This window comes from Hipposideros armiger, unplaced genomic scaffold, assembly GCF_001890085.2.
Source record: "Hipposideros armiger isolate ML-2016 unplaced genomic scaffold, ASM189008v1 scaffold_108, whole genome shotgun sequence".
NCBI lineage: Eukaryota > Metazoa > Chordata > Mammalia > Chiroptera > Hipposideridae > Hipposideros > Hipposideros armiger.
In genome coordinates this window covers 767682-789484 of record NW_017731458.1, presented here as the reverse complement: position 1 = coordinate 789484, position 21803 = coordinate 767682, and the positions used below count along the sequence as shown (strand labels likewise).

At 44.5% G+C, this 21803-nt stretch overlaps 1 protein-coding gene and 1 long non-coding RNA gene across 3 annotated transcripts in view; one reads left to right on the top strand and one right to left on the bottom strand.

Annotated features, from left to right (window-relative positions):
* Nucleotides 1-21797, bottom strand: part of MYO1D (myosin ID) — a 299149-nt gene extending 277352 nt beyond the window's left edge. Inside the window, exon 1 of the mRNA XM_019647087.1 lies at nt 21616-21797. Coding sequence (XP_019502632.1) covers nt 21616-21710 — 95 coding nt within the window. The 5' untranslated portion in view covers nt 21711-21797. The remainder of the gene's footprint in view (nt 1-21615) is intronic.
* Nucleotides 21648-21803, top strand: part of LOC109385153 (uncharacterized) — a 4133-nt gene continuing 3977 nt past the window's right edge. For both annotated transcript variants that reach the window (XR_002124564.1, XR_002124563.1), the window contains exon 1: nt 21648-21731. This is a non-coding gene — a long non-coding RNA (uncharacterized LOC109385153). The remainder of the gene's footprint in view (nt 21732-21803) is intronic.

Here is a 21803-nt window from a genome sequence, read left to right as displayed (position 1 = left end):
ACTTTTCTCATAAAAATAATCATCATCCACTGATGTTTAAACGGACAACTGTCCATTCCCATGGCACATCCCACACAATTGGACCTGAACTATTTTATTGCCCGTTTACCGCTTCGATAGCGGTACTATCACAGCACGCAGACATTTTACTTTGAAACAAAACTGTATTCATGTTCACTGTTTAAAAGTATTCTTCAGGTAAAACGTGTGGGCAGTACAAAAACGAAATGGCTCTGGTACATGGTTTATGCCTTCTTTCCTTGTTTCCCTAAACTTCCACTGACCAAATCATTACTGCACCTCCAGTAAGACAGCAATGCTTAAAATCCTTCCATGAAGCCCCATCACCCCGTGATAAAGTAAAAAAACCCTGAGCATGAGACTTTGTGAACTTATTCTCTCCATGTTCACTTGTCAGCTTCCTAGTCCTCCTTAGCTCCAATGTCTCCTCTGGAAAGCTGCCCGTTACACCCCTCCCAGTAGCTGGACGTGTCCTCTTCTGAGTTCCTGTAGCATGCCATTCGTAGCTCCATCACAGCGTGGATCCGTCACACTGCTGGAATGATCATAGTTCCATGTCTGTCTTTCCCTCTAGATTTAGGCTAAATGTGGGCATGGACGGGACTCTACTCCTCTTTGTATTTCTAAAACACAGCATATAGTTGGTGAATAACTGAACGTGCTAAGTGCTTAAATGAAAGAAAAATTTAGTTCACAAACAAAAAAGTAGAGGATAGATGAACAACTTAGGGACTTTTTTTCACACAACTGAACCAATGCTCTAAAAATCAATATATGCAAGATAGTAGATTTACCCAATAAATTACTGAAAGAAGTAATAAATGCAACATTATGAAGTGTGGTCTCTGTCTTAAGTTTACACAGTTATCTTGCAATGGTGTTGAAAGTATGCAAGTTTTTTGCTTAATTCCTAAGAATTTTCCTCCAGGTTTTTTTTTTCTCCCTCTTTTGAGGCATATGTATGAAAGTCACCTTTCATAGCTAGTGATTTCAAATGTAGGCAGAAATTATCTTATTGCAGTTTCCTAAAAACAGAAAACAGTCAAATACTCTTTTTACTAGCATTGTCAACAACTAGAATCACACTGAAATCAGTCCCAACTAAAGAAAAAAATCTCCTCTTCCCTTAATGCAGTTACTTTTCCATTCATTCCAAATGCATGGAACCCCTGGTAATTTCAGTTTATTAATCAGAATTATCATGAAGCTCTAATTCATAATGGGGTTATGAAGAGAAAAACAAATGGATCCTGACAGAGTAGACACTACTGAAAATTTATGAAACTCTGAAAAACAGATCTCTTCCTTGCTTAACTATTTAAAATTCCTCATAAGTGAGTCACTATCCAAAAAAAAAAGCAAAATTCCACCTGAAATAAACCTGAATGTGAAGAAGTTTGCACATCTAAAGAAATCAACCTCAGTTGATTCTAGCTGAAAAGAGGAAATGATTGAGGAAGCCCACTGCAAACACCACATTATCCAAAAATAATTCTTGCTTCCCTTTGGGATACACCAGGTACTTGATGCAGTGGTGACAGATTTCATTTTATTTGACAAACTAACATCAGAATTAGTTTGCACTTCCTGCACACAAACCAACGGAGCTAGGTAAGCAGAGCCTGGGATTAAAAACATCCCATAGACGTGCAACTCCTGAAGGCCTCCGAGGCTCTCAACGACACCAGAAAGTCATTTGAAGACAAGTCATAAACATAGGGTAAAGGCTGGATAGGGACGATAAAGTGTGTAACCACAGCTGCAGAACAAATGAACTGGAGGCGAGGGATTGGGCTGCTGGGCTAGATATGAAGGCACTGGCTAAAGCCACACACTCTATGGAGTCTCTGTACTGTGGTCTCTATGAGACTCCAACGTATGACACACAAATGTGTAGGTACACGTATGTGAATGTCACCACACACACACGTATCTCATATTTGGCAGCGGCTCTTCCAGTCTGCAGATCCGCTGAAGTAAGGACCTACCTTCAGGGGACGTTAACAGAATTGTTGGTTGAGCCTCATTGGCTGCAGTGAGGTTATGATGCCGCTCCTAAGGTCAAAGGGCGTCTACCAACTGTGAATTGCTTGCTGATTTTTATACTGTTTCCTCAACCACTTCCTGGAAGGCTCCTCGTTGTCTTTTTTAAAATTTTAAAACCCTTTTTATTGAAGCATATAATACATACACATTAAGAAGTACACAAATCGGGCCGGCCCAGTGGCACGATGGTTAAGAACTGGCTTGGGACGCCAGAGGGCCCCGGTTTGGATCCCAACTATGAGGGCCAGTGACTCTGCCCTCCACAGCTAAGATGCTGAACAACAGCTCAACCTGGAGCTGGGCTGCCATGAGTCGCCGGCGACGGCGTAGGCTGCAGCAACTTGTCTGTTCCCCTTCCCCCAATTCCCCAGCGCTGTTCCCATCCCCCCAATTCTCCAATAAAAATCTTTAAAAAAAAAAAGTACACAAATCGTAAGTGCACAGCTTGATGAATTACCAGAGTGAACACACGTGTGTGACACGCCTGTGTCAAGATCATTACCAGCAGCCCCAGAAGCCCTCCTTTAGCCCCTTCCTAATCGCTGCTCCCTCTCTCCCCTCCCAAAGTAACCATTCTTCTGACTTCTAACACCACAGATCAGTGTTCCTTGTTTTTGAATTTATATAGGCTGAAGCATAGAGTAGGGATTGTTGTGTCTCCCGTCTTTTGCTCAATGTTATGATTGTGAGATTAATTCATGCTGACACGTGTAGCTGTGCAGTTTATTCCCGTTTGTTATCTAGCGATTCCATTGTATGAACGCCACAATTTATTTTTCCATCCGACTACTGATGGAAACTTGTGTGCTTCCCAAGTTTTGGCTCACTCCTTATTGTATTGTAACATCTAACGTAACATTTTTTCCCCTTTATTTCTGTGCTGCAGATCTAGCACCTTTTTTGTTTTTTGCATGCTTCCTAACATTTGTTCAAAAAATTTTCATCAGCGATTACAGATCAAAACGGTTCTTCAGAACCCCAACTAAATAGCAGAAAGACAGCCCACGACAGAGGAAACACCATACGGTGCAAAACGTATTCAGCTCCGAAAAGCGTAGCACGCACAGACTTCTTTAGATGAGGCTGAGGCGCGACACTCGCTGGCCCAGGGCAGGGCAGCCGGCAGGGCTAGCTTTCATTGCCTAAGGGCGTGTTCATTCTCATTGCCTTGTTCTCCTTTCACCCCCATTTCTAAGGAAGATATTCCAGAACAAAAAGCATTAGAAAGAGAGCACTGAGTTGAGCAGCTTTAAACAGAATACATCTCAGTTCCATCATTCAGGATGCGCATGGACGACGTTGTCTGGAAATGGTGAGGACCGTGCAATTCTATGCTTTGCTCAGCAAGGCCACCTAGTATGGGCACACAGAGGCTTCTGGTCTACGGCCAGGGAGAGATACAGGCAATTTAGAAAACAGGCATGGGAGTCCCCATCCTGCCCCATCCCGCCCCCACGTCTCCAGACTCTGGGGCAGCCCACCTGTCAGGGGTCTCACTGCATCAGACCCTCTCTGCTCTCAAACTTCTCTCTCCTGCCCCCTCCCCGTCATCACTGGCTCTTACCCAACACTCCAGGCTTCGAAGTAACAGAAAAATAAAAATCCCTCTACATCCTCCTGTAGCTATGGCTTTCCCTCCTTTCCTTCAGAGCTCATTTCTGGGACGTCTTACCACCGGCTCCTCGTCCCCAGTTCTTCCTTTGCTCCCTCCCTACTCACCGGTCCACCACGATGGCTGTTTCCCACCCCTGCCCCTCAACTGAGACCTCTCTCATTCAAGTTCCCCACGCCGTCCTGGATGCTGTGTCTAATGGACACTTCTTCCTCCTCCTCTTCCTCGACCTCTCTGCCGTGTTCAGTTTCGCCAACCACACTCTCCCACGTTCTTCCCACCTCCCTGGTTGCTCCTCTCCAGGGTGCCATTAGAGTGCTTCCTTTGTCCCTTAAATATAGATGTCCCTCGGGGTTCAGTCCTTGGCCCTTTTCTCAGACTTGATGCTCTCTGCCAATCGTCTACATCTCACAGGCATGTACCACGGGCACCTCGATCTCAACATGAGAGAAGGTACTGAGAGACATTCTCCTCTTTCCAATACGCTACACGCTTAGCCAGCACCCCCAATCTATCTTATTGCCCTCTACCCCTCCCATGCATGAGACGCAGCAGGGGTAGTAGACAGGGCATGGGCTTTGAAGTCCTGCCAGTCTGGTTTCAAATTCAAACTGCCTTGTGATTGGCTAGGTGACTTTAAGAAAGTCATTTTCACTCTCTGAATACATGTTCCACATCCATACAATGAGCAAGACACCCATCTTGTAAGACTGAATAGATGAAGAGAGATGAAGGAATGGATGGATTTGATTAACTAACAACCATGGGACACAGTGTCAGGTGGCTGGTAGCTGTCCTGGTCATTAGTTCCCTCCCCATCTTCCCTTTTAGGGAAGCTAGTCCTAGCTTCCTAACCACACTGAATGTAAAGCAGGGCTCTCCTATATGAAACCTCCAAACCTGTCAGACTAGTCTTCTCCTAGTCCCCGAACACATCCTGCCCATTTACAGAAGCAGCTCAGCATGGAATGTTCTCCCCTGCCAGCCTTACTTCATGCATACCTAAGTCTTACTCATCCCCACCACCCAGCCCAATCCTACACCTCTACGAAGGCCCTCTTTCATCACCAAAGCTCACAGCAACAGCCTTCTGCTCGGAACTGCAACAATCTGGCGCACATTACATACTACTTTATGGGGGTCACATGCTTTGTCGATGCCCTTTTTACCCAATGACATCATTAACTTCTTCTAGGGAGTCACACACAGTCCTTTGTATACACAGTCTCTAGCAAATAGTTTTAATTAATACCTGTTGATTCTCCTCTGATTTGTAGTAAGTGAAGGCATAAATGTCATTTAATAAATTCAACTACTACTTTAAAATATGTACACAGACACCCAGAGTCTTAGCATTTGGGATTTAGAGGCCATCTATACCAATCTTCCAGATGCATAACATCCCTTTACAGCAACCTCAGTGAGTGAACTTCCAACTTCTGTTGCAACAAATCCTGGTAATCAGAGACTACATCCTCTCGGAACCCATTTGATGTCTAGGTAGCAATTACTTTTTTTTTTTTTTAAAGCAATCTCAAACTTACAAAAAAAGTGGCAAGTGCCTTCTTTCTTCCTCAATTACTTGAATGTAACTTGCTGACCTGATGCCCTACCATTCGTATTTCCTACAAAACAATGACATTCTCCTCCACAATCACGACACAACAATCAAATCAGGGAATTAACATATGTGATCTGATTTGTGCCATGACTGATACTGTTCTGTTTCTTTGGGTCACTTGTTAAGAGAGTTAGTGTCTGCCTAGCTTCACTACTGCAACAATGTTCCTTTATTCTTCTTTGATATTAATTTATGAGCATTTTGTAGGCAGGTGCTAAGTAAATATCTCACTCATCAAATTTCAAGTTATCCATTTACTAGTTTTTGTATTAGCTTATGTAAGTATGGACTCATGGTTTCCTATTTCAATTTGATGCTCAAACTGACCCAGATGTAGCTAGTAGGAGCCCCTTCTAGCTGGTTTCTACATCTTCTACATAGTTTCCTCCATTCTTTGAGGACTTCCTTGCTTTCTGGCACAGCAAGATGCCCTTAACGCATCTTGTTTTTTTTGTTTAAAAGCAGGATGGCGTGTCACTCACCTTTTTATTTACAAAAATGGAATTATACAACCTATTTCATCAAATATATCACACCTATTGATTTCTAAATATTTCATAGTGTGCTCAGAACAGAAGTACCTGGTAGCCCAGACCTCAGCCCATGTATCTCTTTATCTGGCTGTTTGTCTCTATCCTTTATAATATTCTTTACAATAAACTGCTAAGCATAAGCAAATGTTTCTATCTGTGAGCCGCTCTAACAAATTAATCAAATCAGAAAAAGGGGTCATGGGAACCTCCAATTAATAGCTGGCTGGTCAGAAGCACAGGTGACAACCTGGACTTGTGACTAGTGTCTGAAATAGGGGGCAGTCTTGTGGGACTGAACTCTTAACCTGTGGGATCTGACACTACCTCCGTGTAGATAATACCAGAATTGTGCACATTATATTTGTTAAGAAACACGGTTGGTGTCCACTGAGAATTGCTTGGTGGCATTGGAAAATACACCAAAGTTATCATACCCTATACCTTGTCCCTTCAGTCATTCTTAAGTGACAGTTTAAAGTGCCCTCATCACACTGAGCATTCTTTTCTGCATGAACACCATTCTGTCTGCAAAGCTTGTTAAAGTACATATATTTTAAGAAAAAATATTTTAAAGAAAAGTAGAATAATAATTACTGATGTGATATATATGGCAGAATATTAAAGTGACATATAGATATATCTTAATTAATATTAAAGTGATATATATATATATCTAAAGTGATATCATATATCTATGACATCACTCAAATATACTGCCTCTAAAATTCATCCCCCCCTAAAAGACTCAGGTTTTGTTCAGGAATTGACTCCCTTCCACAAAGCCATGTGCTTCAGGAAAAGTGAACTCCATCCTCAACTCTTGACTATTCTAAATCAATCACAATAACCACATTCCCGGGAATCAGTGATGGGTTTAGTAATGTGCATGGGAGCAAATGCTGACCAATGAAACGTGAAGAAGTCTTCTGGGGGCTTCCTAAGAAAGAAGCCCAAGACAAGCAAGCAGATGGTTTCCTCTCCTTCCTCTGGAGGTGACTGTGTCTGGATGGAATGCATAGAGCTGCTGTGACTGTCTTCCACCAGCCTGAGGATGAAACCAGCACAAGAAGGGCAGGCCTGAGACAATCATCACAGACTAGTGGAGCCAGAGCCCTTAAGGGACTGGCAGAGCCTCTTGTACCACTAGACTTCTGGTTGTGTGAGATAATATGTTTCCTTTTTGTTCAGTCCGAGTTTCTTTCAGTTGCAGCCAACAGCATTCTAACTGATACAGGGTGGTATGGGAGCTATTCACCCCTTCAGGAAAGGTGGGATCAGCCTGAGTAGAACTTCTATTTCTTGATAAGGCCCCTGTCAATGTTGATACATAGTATAGACTACTGAAACCCTCATCTGTGGCACTGCTGCAATGGTATTTTGTATCTATATTATTGCCCTTCAGTAGAGAACTAGAGATTTACTTATTATTTACTTTGTTAACTTTTCCATTGTTTCAACCTGTTCGGATCTTTTCAAGCAAGTTTGTTTCCAGTGGGGGAATAATAAAGAGCTTAAAGAATTGTTATTTGATTGCAAAGCAATACAGCTAAGAAGAGAGGAAAAGTAGAAGAATAAATACAGAGCTAGGATCTAGGAGGTTTTTGCTCCAGTAATAACTGTGCCACTAGACTAGTGAAGAATCCTGGACAAACCACAGACTTTTTGTGTTCCCAACTTCATGTATCTACTACATCAGAGATAACCTCAAGGTTCCTTTCCAGCATGAAGATCCTATGATTCAGAGGCCTCATGAGGGAATTTGTGGCTCAGGATTCTTCCTTTATTGCTTGAACACAAAATCAGAAAAAAAGCCCCTGAAAATCCATTGTAGCCAATTAGTCGTTATACAGATTGACTTATTTTAAATCAAGAAAATACAGCTCTTGGGCTGCCTACTCCGAGAAACAGCTTCGTCACACAACAGATGGAAATAGGGCTGTATTTGTGTTTGCTATCGTGAAAGGAAAAGTGTAGGGGAAAAGTGCCAACTCCATACTCTACTCACCAACGTGACAAAAACAAACATTCAGACCTGGGGAATTCTGGCAGCTACGTGAAAGGAAGGCCAGATACTTAAAAAAAAGTATGCTATCACCCAGAAGCGATTGCAAGATGTGGGAGGGTGTGTAAAGCCCTTCAATCACTTCCCAGTGCACTTAAAGGTCTGCATCCTTCATTCCCCGAGACCCTTTGCACAGTGTGGTCCCTGGCAACAACTCCATCATCACCTGTGCCCACTCTGCCCAGAGACTCTAGCCTCACTGGATGCCCATCAGTTTCTGAAATACACCAAGCATCCACCTGTCTCTCTGTCAATACCTGCCTCCTACCTCCCTCCTGATTCATTCTGCCTGGTCTACACCACGCTCTCCTATCTGATTACCCCAACCCCCACATTTGCCTCCCCCCCACACACACACACAGGTTCTTTATCTTTCTGATCTCCCTTAAAGCCAACTTCCTCCTAAAATGCCTTCTCTGCAGCGTGCACGCACTGCACACATACCACGGCCATTTCCCCATCAGGGACCCCGCTCTTCTCTTCATAGCATTTATTACTACTTGTAATTATTGTTTTGTCCTTTACCAGTTTTGTATGTCTCTCCAGCTCGATAATCAGCTCTATGGGAGCAGAAACCATGTCACCCTGGGTTGTCCCTGCATATCCAGAAAAGAAGGAAGACGCGGTTGCCAGCGTACTTTCAAAGACAACTTAATGACATGGAAAGATGCTTAAGACACGATGTTAGATGAGAAAACTGTTTACAAAATTATATCTCATATAAGCAGGAAGATCCCAAATTTTAAAATACATACAGTTATACATGAAAGATTATAAGGAAATATATCAAGGTATTAACAAGGATGACATGATACCTTTTTGTATGGAGAACCTGGTGACAGAAATAAATACTGAGGGTGCCAAAAAAATGTATACAAGTGGACACTTTGGTCAATGTTGCTCAAGCAGTAGTTCGCCGTAATCAGAAGTGTCTGGATGCTGACGGTAACCACTTTGAGCACCTCTTGTCATTGCAGAAGTCAAACGTGACTTGTATTCATCTTTTGTTGTCAGTATTTATTGAGTATGATGTAACACAGTTTTTCCTTTCTTAAAATGTGTATGCCGTATGCTAAAAGTGCACAACTATAACCAAAGGGTAAAAGAATAGAAAATGTGTGGAAAGGATGAAGAAGAAAGTGTGACTATCAAATAATGGAATTGATTTAATAATCATAACAGAAAGAGCTACGCATGCTGATTGCTTGAGAAAGTTATGATGTATCCGTTAACATCACAGTCAGCTCCCATTCCAGTCACACCCCATTTAGCTTTAACAGAACATAACTGTGGCATGAAAGAGCCATTAGCCCAGGACGGTGTTTCCGAGCCTGGACATGAACGAGACTTAATCCATCAGGGTCTCGAGGAGGTCGAGTCCAGGGAATCTGTGTATTTTAAAAGCTGGGCAATTCTGACACAAAGCCCAGTGTGAGCACCGCCAGCCTAGGATAAATCAAGAAGTTAAAGAGGAGGCTCCTTTTCAGTAAAGGTTTCAGATAAAACAGGAACCTAAGCGGCAGGGGTGCAAACAGTAATAGCTTCTGCCCATAGCATCTGCCCACCGCAAATCAACAAGCAATCATAACGTGACACAGGGTGGAAAAATGCACTCAGCATGCTTTGGTGTGTTCCACCACACTAATAACTGAAATACCAGGGCAGCACTACGTCTTCGAGGAGCACCTCAGCTACTCAGAGCTCAGCCTCGGCCTACATGCCTTCCCAGCCAAACACACGAAACAATTGAAAAATACTTCTGAGCAGATTAAAAACAAAGCAAGACAGACATCTAAAAACTCATGTCCTGCGACTGACATACCCAAGACAACCCCTCAGTATTCATCAGAACACATTAACTCTGTTTTTTCTATGAGCTCGTCTCAGAGCAGATTTATAAATTAAGAGGGGAGAGAGAATTCACAGGGAGGCACGCCGAAAGAAACTATAGAAACTTATGTATATACTCTGAAACATTAATTGGTTCACATCAATTTGGCGTGGAACAAAATATTACATGTATCTCAATAAATCCCTAGGGCATTAAAACAAGTATTCATAACTATGGTCATGATGATCTAACTCATTAAGAAAAAAATTAAACCGCATTCTTTATATTCTGTTTAAGGAGTAAAAATGAGAGAGCATTAACATTTGAGTTCCCTTGATGTGTTAGGAACAATAAAAAACCCACCTATTATCTCATTTAATAAAATAGCTTTGTAATGCAGGGACCAGTCTCGCTTTAAGGCTGGGTAATAGAGGCTCAGAGAACTGAAGTAAATTGTTTTAAGTTATACAGTATGTAGTATAGTCATGTTTAAGTTAGATAACTGAAATATTTCCTTTGCTCATTATGTTAGGCTGCACCATTAGTTTTTAAATTATTTTGGTTGGAAATCTTTCTTTCTCTTTCTCTCTCTCTCTCTCTCTCTCTCTCTCTCTCTCTCTCTCTCTGTGTGTGTGTGTGTGTGTGTGTGTGTGTGTGTTTGCAAGGGTAAAAGCCATCTGGAAAACAATCACGTAGACCGGTGGTTTTCAAACTGTTTTTTCAATGTGATAGCATTTTTTCTGGAACAAAAAATTCCTTGGAACCCCATGTGCCCAAGCACAGCTGCTCTGCTGAAAGCAGTAGAGAGCAGAGGGCCCGAAGCCCTACTCCATCACCCCTACCTGGAATCCAAGACTGCTTCTCAGGCACCTCCATGGCACAGGACACCACAGAATGCAGATAAAAAATGGCACCCGTCTAAATGAGCTTAGTCACTGGATTTGCTGTATGAAAGCAGGCACTTAGAGATATTCCACAAAGGATACAAAGTGATAGAAAAGTGTCATGATGCTGGTAACAATGGAGTCAACTTGCAAAGGAAAGCAACAACACACACAGCAAGGTTACACTAAAGTATGCTTTCCCCTTGTACATTAGGCTTCATGTGTCTGAGTTCTCCAAGTCTTTTAAAAGAAAAAAAAAATCCACCATTTCATGAAGATCCCAAAGACATTTTAGGGTTGTTTTGTTTTGTTTTGTTTTTTAAGAGTAATAGTAGTTTCATTTTCCTATCTTCCCAAAGACTGGAGTTACAACAGAAAAATCAGGTTATATAATGATAAATACAGTAAATACATAGCTCAGGCAGGCATCAGAGAGGCTGAAATATTATGCATTCATATATTCATTCACTGATAGAAGTGAAAACCTTTTGCCTGGAAATAAGCCTTCAGAGATATGAAGGCTTCACCCTGACCTCAGGACCTGGAGGCTGGAGGTAGGACATGTGTACAGGTGAACTGACAGGACAGGTTGAATATGCAAGGAGAAACTCCTCGTTTCCTGACATTTAAGTTACTCTAGACACCACTGGTGACTTTTGAGGCTGTTGTTGTTTGTGATAATGTCTTCTTAACTACAGGAACATAGATAGGCTAGTGGTAGAGTCAGGCCAACTCAACCTCATGACTGAGGACTATTCTTACAATAAACTTCAAATGACCAAGACGTCTGTAAAAGCCCAAACTGAAATGACCAATTTAGGGTTATCTGAAATAAGTATAAGTTTTTTAATAGAGTTTCACCTTTTTTAATGAACTATAAAAATTTTCCTGACTTTATATCGAACACAAAGCAGCAGTAAGAGAGCCATTTGGGATCACCCTAGCCCTGCTATAGAAGATCCTCTATTGTACAAGTTACTCAAAGCAGACTTTGTGGTCAGAGGGGGAAAAGATTGTTTGAGTTTTGCTTGGTGTTTGCATGACTGTTTTTGATGAAGCCGTTTTCTGACTTACTTGCTTCCAGTGCTTCGTGACCCTTGCGTATGTGTGTTCACGGTAATTCTACCCCGTCTTAGTAATACGACTGTGGGAATGGAGAGGAGGAATGAGGCAAAGTTGTGCCTGTTCCTTGGTCTATTTTTTTTTTTTTCATCTATCCTGTTAGCTTTTTTAGAACCCTGAATTGGCTCATGACACTTTTGGGAAAAAGCTATGGTCCACCGTAAACAATCTTCTGATTAAAGCAAAATAGCTTTTACTAGAGTTAATGCTTTAATCTCATTAAGGTGAAATTCATTTCTATACATCAAGGAGACGACATGTGGGGGAAATGGAGGAGGTCTTATTCAGCCATAGCAGTAACTTCTCCCATGAGCAGGTGTGCCTGGGAATCTAAATCGGGATATCTTCAGGGGTGGGGCTGGAATGATGAGGAGGCTGGAAGGGAGGCAAAGTATCAAGAAGGAACCAGTTAATGATCTCGAATCCCTCCCTATCAATTGAAGTCACTTATCAGAATGCTCTCCTTTAAAATGGTCTCCTTTCCGAAAGCGGACTATTTCTAGTTCACCGAGGACTTTGCAAAGCCACGACTAGATTCACGGGCTGGCTCATGAGTGTCTCCTTAACCCGCAATGGAATGACCATAGTATTCACCACACAGGCTGGGTGCTGAGTCTTAGAAGGTCTGTAACTAGGCATAAGATAAAGGAAGAAAACAAACTCCCATTTCATTTTCTAGGCCCCAATACAAGCGACAGACAACATTTTTTCATTGAACAGTTTTTCTCTGGCCCTCTTCCTCCTGTCATCGAGGCCTGCCTCCCCAAGAATGAACTGGAGCTTGTGCCATCCGTTGCCCAGCCCTTCCCACCTGAGTCCAGTTCTCCATCCCAGGTCTGCCTTATCCCTGAACAGTTACCTGTTGCAAAATTATTTCTCAAAAATGAAATTCTCAGCCTCTCCTGACTGATCTCACCTAGGCACGGGAAAGAATGGATGGAGCGAATTTACATTCGTGTGCTTGTGTTGCCTTAGAAGTATTTGACTTTTTAAGAGGGTTCTTATCCACCTAACTCAGTCTCTCATTGGGAGAATCTGGGGCAGCAAAAGACAAGAATGAAAAAAAGCGCAGCCAAGGTGGGGGAAATAGTTTTGAGCAAAGGAAGCCAGTTAGCAGCATGGCTTGCCCACTCGGGCTGAGAGTGTGTGGAGAGACAGAAGGAAAGGAGGTTAGGGTGGCACACGCCATCAGGCCGCAGGGGCCATGGGAAAGGGCTGCTTCCAAACGAGAGGGGGTCTTCTTCCAACAAGGGTCCGCTCAGGTTGTGCCTCTACCACAGAGCATTTTCTACCCGCTCCCAATCCCATTCGCTCTTTTTCTGAATTCCCTCAGAACTCGAGTATATAACACACACATAACTCTTCATTATGCTGTCATCAGTTGTCTTCTTTAAAAATACGATATGTTGATTCCTTCTCTCTAGGAATTTCTTAAAATAACTGATTGTCTGCGCTCTTCATTTTGGCTCAGTCATATTCTATTTTACATTGATCCATGTATTAAGGCATGTGTTCCCCCCAAGGAAGCTATACCCCAAAGAGTGACTTCTTTTTAAAGATTTTATCAGGGAATTGGGGGAGAGGAGCAGTGCTTGGGAATCGGGGAAGGGGAACAGACAAGTTGCTGTCCTTTTGTTCTTCAGTCTAGTTGTGGAGGACGTCGCTTCACTGGCCCATGTTGGTATTATCATTGTGCTCTTCCCAGGTGAGGCAGTCACTCGCCGGCCATTTGGAGGGCTGCTTACAGTGGCTCACGGCAGCTCACGAAAGCTCACATCGCTGCCAGCCAGCCCCACTGCAGCCTACGCCGTTGCCAGTGACTCACGGCAGCCCAGCTCCAGGTCGAGCTGTTGTTCACCATCTTAGCTGTAGAGGGCAGTGTTACTGGCCCTCATATATGGGATCCAAACTGGGGCCCTGCTGCTCAGAGCTGGTGTCCCAAGCCAACTCCCAACCAACACAGCACTCGGCCGGCCCAAGAATGACTTCTTAAAAAGTAACCCTTGTCAAAGCACTCCACACAGTGATATGCACACAGCAATAATTCAAGTAAGTAGTTGTTAGCGCTAAAGCCAGATTATATTAAAAATATACAAGGTCTAGGGCCGGCCGAGTGGCGCGTTGGTTGGGAGCTGGCTTGGGACGCCAGAGGGCCCCGGTTCGGATCCCACATATGAGGGCCAGTGACACTGCCCTCTACAGCTGAGATGCTGGACAGCAGCTCGACCTGGAGCTGGGCTACCATGAGTCGCCAGTGATGGCACAGGCTGCAGCCCCTGTGGCAGTGGGTTGCCATGGGCTACCGTGTGTAGCCAGCAGCCAGCGTGAGCGGCCAGCAGCCGCCGTGAGCAGCCATCCAGAAGCCGGCGACTGATCTGCCTCGCCTGGGAAGAGCACAATGATGGTGCCAACTTGGGCCGGTGGGGCGGCGTCCTCCACAACTAGACTGAGGAGCAAGGGGACAGCAACTTGTCTGTTCCCCTTCCCCCAATTCCCCAATAAAAATCTTTTAAAAATATATATATATACAAGGTCTAGAGTTAAAAAAAGGAAACAACACATTAAAACAAACAAAAGGACTTTATACTTTAGGTTCCTCACCCAGCTATAGTGCCGAAGGCTTTCGGGCACCAGTGTTGCCAACTTTCATGAAAGCGGAGAACAGTGACATTGCAGAATAAAATATTTTGGAAATTTTAAGTAAATTTCTTTTTCCAAAGAGTTTAAACCAATTTTCAGAAATTAAACAGGGGTACAATGGAGGGAGCAGGATTACGAGTATGTTTGGGGTGACAGTTATGGAGAGAACTGGGAACGCCAAGGGTCCTTGGTCCCAGGGCTGGACCAGCGGATTAAGAGAAGAGAGACCGAGGACCACGTACTGAGTACCTGCTGTGCTATGGGTATGACACTGGGTGTTTTACAGGTGCTGTATTTAATCTTCACAATCCCACATCATCTTCACAGATGAAGAAACCAAGGCCCAGGGAGACAAACTAACATGTCCAGGGCCACACAGGTGGCACTGGGTGGACAGAAACAGGACAAGGCCCAGGTCTGTCTATCTCAAAGCTCTTGTTGTCCACTAGGTAGCCCCAAACCTTTCTAGAACATTTTTCATCTTTGCCTCCTGCCCCACCCAAACCAAACCAAAACAAACAAATCTGTCTTTGTGAGGAAGACAGAGGTGAAAACAGCTAGCTCTTCAGCAACTACAGGGTCAAGGCAGGCAGGTGAGGCCACTCAGGGAGGATTCAGGGAGACAGTTAATGTAAATTGGATGAATTAGGTACCAAGCACTGACCAGGCACTTTTTACACATCACGTGATTTTATCCCAATAACCCTGAAAAGAGATCATTTTATACAGTATAAGGAAACTGAGGCTTAGGCAAGTTAACTTACTCTAATAAGTCTTAATACTAAACAAAGTGGAGCTGGGATTTGAACTTGGTCAGTCAGGTCTCTAATCCTGTGTTCTTTCCACTGCTCCCTGTTGCAAGCACACTCTCCCTTCTCTTCTTCCCAGAAATGCCAAAAACTAAAGTTTGGGAAAACTGTTCTATTAAGAGATCTAACCAATAATTACATAGCAGTTGAACTGAAAGGAGCCTGCTTCCCACAGGAAATAAAACTGTCATCTCAACCAAGGAATTTAATAAGACAAAAAGAGAGAGGCTTAGAATGTATATTTTAAAATGCCATTACCCTCTGAACCCATTTATGGATTGAGTTGACATTTTTGTAGGCCACGTCAGTGAGGCTCATCAACAGCTCATCTACCCAGTGGGGCTGGAGCCACCACTGACAGCTGAGCTGCCCACTAGATTGACTCAGCAGTGGTTGGGCAACGACACCATGACAGAAACCAGTCCCAACAGCAACACGGCGACGGATGCCAGAGAATTACCATGAACGGGGGCCAGTCCTTGCGAGAGAGGGTCCTTTTTGCTGAGCTGGCTCGAACTTAGGTGAGAATGTCAACAAACAGCTCTCCACATTAGGATAATTCACAATGAAGACCACTTACACACGGGTCATTAAATAAACACAGTTCCACTTATACCAGTGTCACCATTTTTGTTTCCAAGTGAAGCAAAAAGCCAAAGCTCATCTCTGTCATGTAGGAGGAGAACCCCTTCAGAAATCTGCAACGAAACGCACCAGTAGCGGCTTCAGAGGGCTCAATTCCACCCACATCTGGCTCTATTTGGGAGCTAAATTCAGCAGAATTCTCCAGGGTCAACAAATGACCCTGAATAAAAATAGTCCTGGAAATCTGTCACAGAGTAGGAAAGGAAACAAGACGGCAGGGTGATTCACTCCAAATGGCAGCTCCAAAACCCAAATTCTCATTTTTGTCCCAATATGAAGCCAATGTGCAAAACAGGCACAGAGCAAACTGTCCTTTTCCGAAGGCCTCTAAAAAGTGGTTGCCAAAGAATTTCACATGGAGGCCAAAAAGATTTAGTGTGCCATTCACCTCTCCTGTAAGTCTAACCAGAGCGCTAAACCAATCGCAGATTTACCCTTGCTTGAAGACCACCCAGAGTATCTACGGCTTTGCCCTTGGCAACCAAGAGGACCCTCTGTCCCACCAAATTTTCTAAATGGCCAAAGAGCAGCAGAGACAGAGGACAGAGGTTGTGTTGTGAGTGTGTGTGTGCCCATTCACCACCTTCATATTAATTCTACAACTGGCTCCTCCCACCCTCCACCCCCCACATGGTTAAGGGGTATTAGAATAAGTAGAATATTTTTTAGACAATTGTATGCTGTTTTAAAATTAAGGATTCCACGGGTTGAAGAACCATCCGCCAATATTTGACTGCTTAATTAACTCATTTTAAGATGTGCGGAACGCATAGGTGTCAAATTCTGTAGCAGGATAGAAAACACATAAGGACCCGCATCACGGCCACGCACATGCACTGTCCCCTTCCAAAGCCCTGTATCTCATTTTGCATTCATAATTTATATTCTTTTTCCCTGCCCCCAACTGTCATGAGTTTCAAAGGACCACAAAACCTGGATCCACCTCTGGACGGGTTCTCTGTCTTTGGAGGTCTCACAAATTGATGGGGAGGCAGGTATGCAGATAACAACAATATGATAAGTTCTAACAGTACGACCAAGTGTCCATATCTCCTGGGAGTACAGGTGAGAGTGCAAATACCCCTGACTTGGAGGATGGGGAAAGACTTCTCTGAACTAGTTTCAAAGGATGAGTAAGAGTGTGACAGGCAGGGAATGAAGGCAGAGATGAAGGAAGAAGGAAAACATTCCAAGAGAGTGAGAACAGCGTAGGCCTGTGGTTCTCAAATGGGGACAATTCTGTCCCCTCCCCCAGGGGATATTTGGCAATATCTGGAGATCTGGAGACATTCTGGCTGTCATAAATGGGAGGGGAGTGGTGCTACTGGCTCCTGGGGGAGTCTGGGGCGGGCGGGGGAGATAGAGGCCAGGGATGCTGCTACAATGCACAATCGTCTTACAATGCACAGGACAGTCCCTGCAATAAAGCATTATCCAGCCCAAAAGGTCAACAGTGCCAAGGTTAAGAAGGCCTGGTCTAAGCAAAGGTATAAAATACACGTTGTGTTAGGTTAAAAGTGAGAAGGTGCCAGTAGCCTTGGCAAATGGAGTGCTTCCAATGACTACTTTTACGGAAGCAAAAAGCCAGAGATAAGAGGGGAGGAAAAATGAAATTTCCAAGAGGCCAAGTTAGAAGGCTGAGCCGACCCCTTACTCTAAAACAGAGGTTCTCAACCTGTGGGTCATGACCCCTTTGGGGGTCAAACGGCCCTTTCACAGGGGACGCCTAAGACCATCGGAAAACACGTATTTTCGATGGTCTTAGGAACCGAGACACCCCTCCTCTATCCGTCTCCATGCTTCAAGACAAAACTTCATTTATTTGTAATTAGAAATAAATATTTCACAATATATAATTATGTATTGTTTTTGTGATTAATCACTGTGCTTTAATTATGTTCAATTTGTAACAATGAAAATACATCCTGCATATCAGATATTTACATTACGATCCATAACAGTAGCAAAATTACAGTTATAGAGTAGCAACGAAAATAATTTTATGGTTGGGGGGTCACCACAACATGAGGAACTGTATTAAAGGGTCGCGGCATTAGGAAGGTTGAGACCCGCTGCTCTAAAAGCAGAATCCACCAACGACAAAGTGAGGAAACTGGGCTCCTGGAAGCCTCAGGTGTTATTTCGTGGTCCCATGAAAGGAAAAGCCCGTCTCTCAGGGATGCTGTCCCCGGCTAGTGCCCACTCCAGAGCAGCGGCCTGCACGCTTTCTTTCACATGGGTGGCTAAGGAACGCAGGGAGGACCAGCTGACCCATGCAGCTCACCCTGGCAGGACGCTCACTTCCAGAGATCTGCAAAGCGCATGTGAATGCTGGAAGAACTCGCACACAGGAATCGCCCAAGCAAGGAGAAAAGGAACCAGAGGCTCCAGGTCCAAAAAAGGAAGTGGCTACAAAGAAAGCAGACTATGGTGGGGAGGCTGCGGTCAGGGCTTCAAGTGGTCATCAGGGTTATTGGCAGGAGCCAGGCCTGACCACAAAGGCAGGAGGTACCTGTGCAGGAATCTTACTCCTGGGCGCAGATCCTTGAAAGTGGAGTGAGGAGCTTACCACCACAGCCCAAACCATCAGCACCTCCACCTCCACCAAAAATAAAAACAAATAAATAGAATAAATCTCCCCCCCGAGCAAGAGGCTTCTAGGAGAGAAAGAAGGCAGCCCCCAATAAACTAGCAGCCTGGGGGATGAGAGTAAAATATAAAAACGGAAACTTCTCAGATATAGGCCCTAACACACTAGAATCCACATCACCCCTTTAATCTTGTCTTATCCAGACTCACATGCTCAGACACAAACCTACTTCAATTTTAAAATACAGTAAGGAGGAAGCTAAGTCAATTGCAACAGATGTCTAAAAAATCAAGCTTTCGCTCCAAGAGGTGAAAAGAAAGCCAGCATACTAGCAAAATAAGATTAATTCTAAATGGACAATGCCATAAAAACTTCAAAAAAAGTAACTGAAACATTTTTTTTCTCTCTCTACAAAAAAAAAAAAGAAAATATTGTCATGAAGAATGTACCACGTGACCAGCATTATGCTGGGTGCTGCCGTCAGAAAAATTAAAATCAAGTTTGGGTGACACAGACCCCTGGAACAACTGTAGCCTTAAATGCCTAATTGTACGTCACAGACCATAAACGCAGGAAGAGGGCCTTGCAGAAGAGCCAGGTGGAGAGCAGAGGACATTCCAGATGGAGTGAGAGGAGCAGCCGCAGCTCGGGGAAGGCAGGAATGATAGGGCAGTGGCACACGCACGCACACAGTCACACACACACACACACACACACACACACACACACACACACACACACACACACACACACTGAGAGATGCAATACACTCCAATGCCGCCTATATACAACCATCAATGTGCAGCCAGTAGGGCCTAACCATCAATGTGCAGCCGGTAGGGCCTAACCACCCATGTTCCAGGAGATGAAAACACTTGGCTCTGCAGTGAGTTTCTGGTCACTTTCTTCAAAGTAAATCAAACGCCCCAGGGTCACAACAGCCTGAGCCCGGTAGCTCATGCAGCTAAACACTAAAATAGTCTGGAGGGATACTGGAGTGACAGAATATTCAAACTACCAGAGAGAGGACTGCTTTCCATCTGGGTCTTCCGGTTTACAGCAGGAGAGGAGGGCAAGGGCACTGTTACCCTTTGCTGGGACTGCGTTTATGGCTACCGGGAACAAACTACTCCCCACTTATAAGGAAGACATGAACAATCACTGAATCTGTACAAGGAGAATTGCAGCCAATTCTAAGAGTTGTCAAGGACTCACGCCAATGAGACGCATATGCATACATACGCACATCTGAACATCCAGAATCTTAAATCTTAACTGACTGGGAGACTGGGGTCAAGGTAGACCTGGAAACCTGGGCAATACCCAAAGGTTGTGCTAGTGAGACCTGGGGATTCCTCCCACAACTCTTTTCCCTCCAGACAACTTAATTTTTTAGTGAATTATCAGCCACACAGAGTCAGCTCTCATGCCTCCACACCTCTGCCCCCACCACTTTATCCACCTGGACGCACCCTACCCACCCTTTACAACTCATCTCAATGCCTCTACTCCTCTATATGGTGTATTAAGCCAGCCTAAGGCATCACTCCCTCTCTGCACTTCCAGAACAATTAGTTTGTACAATTATTTGGCAATGAATCACCTAAGCTCCATAAGGCTCAACTCTTGTTTTCTTGACCTATTATTTACATCAATAGACATGTTCACTTTTCTCCCTGTCTTCACTGTCATGCCCCCTCTTTGGGAGGTAGGGAGCACATTTACAGTTCTGTGGAGCCTTCCACCTTACCTCCTAGAGATCCTTGCATAATGTAAAGTTAAATTGCAAAGCTCTCTTCTGTGCCCATAGGAAGTTAAGTTTGGCTCACATTAACAATCTTGCTTAAGATGCAAACCTCACATTTAGAGACTCTGCAACCAAGGATAAGTGAAAGCAAAAGAGAATGTAAGCTTTGAGAAACCTTGAAGATCCTCATTGTTTTACAAATTAGGAAACCCAGGCACACTGGCTGAGATGTGTTTGTGATACTTAGATGCAGAAAATCAGGTCTTTGCCCCTGCTCCATCCTCTGGGACATAGGGAAGTCTGGCGGGGAACAGATGAACACTCTACAGGGTTTGCCATTTCAAAGCTTAAGAGAGTTTTTAAAATTTAAATTAAGGTTAACCGGGGTAATTAATATTGAGAAGCGGGGTTAGGTAAGCACCGAAAACTAGATTCTGGTTTTCACTTTATAAGCTTATGGCATGACCTTTAGCTATAAACCTTATAAGAAATGGGTCTAGAACTTCCAGGAAACACCCCCCCCCAAATAAAACTCAGTTATTTTGAGACTCCACTTACTGTAATATTTTTAAAAAGTAAAACTACTTTAAAGCTGTTTACATATTACTCTATCAAGAGAGAAATAACCACATGTAGAAGACTTTCTAAAAAAAAAATTCGTCTTGGAAGCCCATTTGGGGGCGTTGAGTTGTGACATTTTCAAGGATGTCAATAACACAAGGGCTCCATCCATAACTCCTTGAAAAAACTGAAACCATGGATGCCTTGTCAAATTCAGACAGTTTATCTTGGCACTGGCAAGCCGAGCAGTCTCTTCGATGTCTGGAAACGTGTCTAATTACGTTTAGAGAGTAACTAAAAAATAGCCTGTGTCCCGGAACAGACAGCTCAGGGATCACTCCTTAGCATCCTGAATGACGTGATGGAGACAAGCCAGGAAAAAAAAAAAAAGGAGAGAAAAAGAAAAGAAGCAAGTGTGAAACCGGGATGAGACCCTAGTTTCTCTCCAAAATAACCCTCCAGTCTTCCCAGGACTTCGGGACTGCTACTACTCTCCCTGAAGTTTTTTTTTTCCTTTACTTTTGTTTCCATTAGGTCACCCGGCCCGCCCACATCACTTACCTGGGGGAGCGCACAAGCCTGCCCTGCCCCAGTCGCTGCCTCCAGCGCCGCACACTCCTTCCATCCCCCCCACCCCGCGTCCGGACTGCACCCACGGACACCCCCCTCTCAGGAAGGCGCAGCCCTTGAACCCGGCACGCCTCTGACACCCCGATGCGGCCGCGCCCCAAGGCGTCCTTTCTCAAGAGCCGGGGATACCCCGTTCCGGCCGTACTCCATCCCTCCAGCTCGGCGCGCCCCTGACACCCCCCAATCCGGCCGCACCGCAGGGGCGCCCCCTTTCGGGAAAACGCCGGCTCGCGCCACCGCGCACGGCCGCTCCGCCCTCACCTGAGCCGGAGGTTGGCCATGAACTCGGGCATGGAGACGGTGTCCATCAGCACGAAGTCCGCCTTGCCGAACTCCAGGCTCTCCTGCTCCGCCATGGTGCCGGCGTCCGGGCTCAGGTGGGCGCCAAAGGGCTCAGGTGGGCGCGCTCGGGCCGCGGGGTCGGGGTCGGGGGCGCGCGGGGAGCTCGG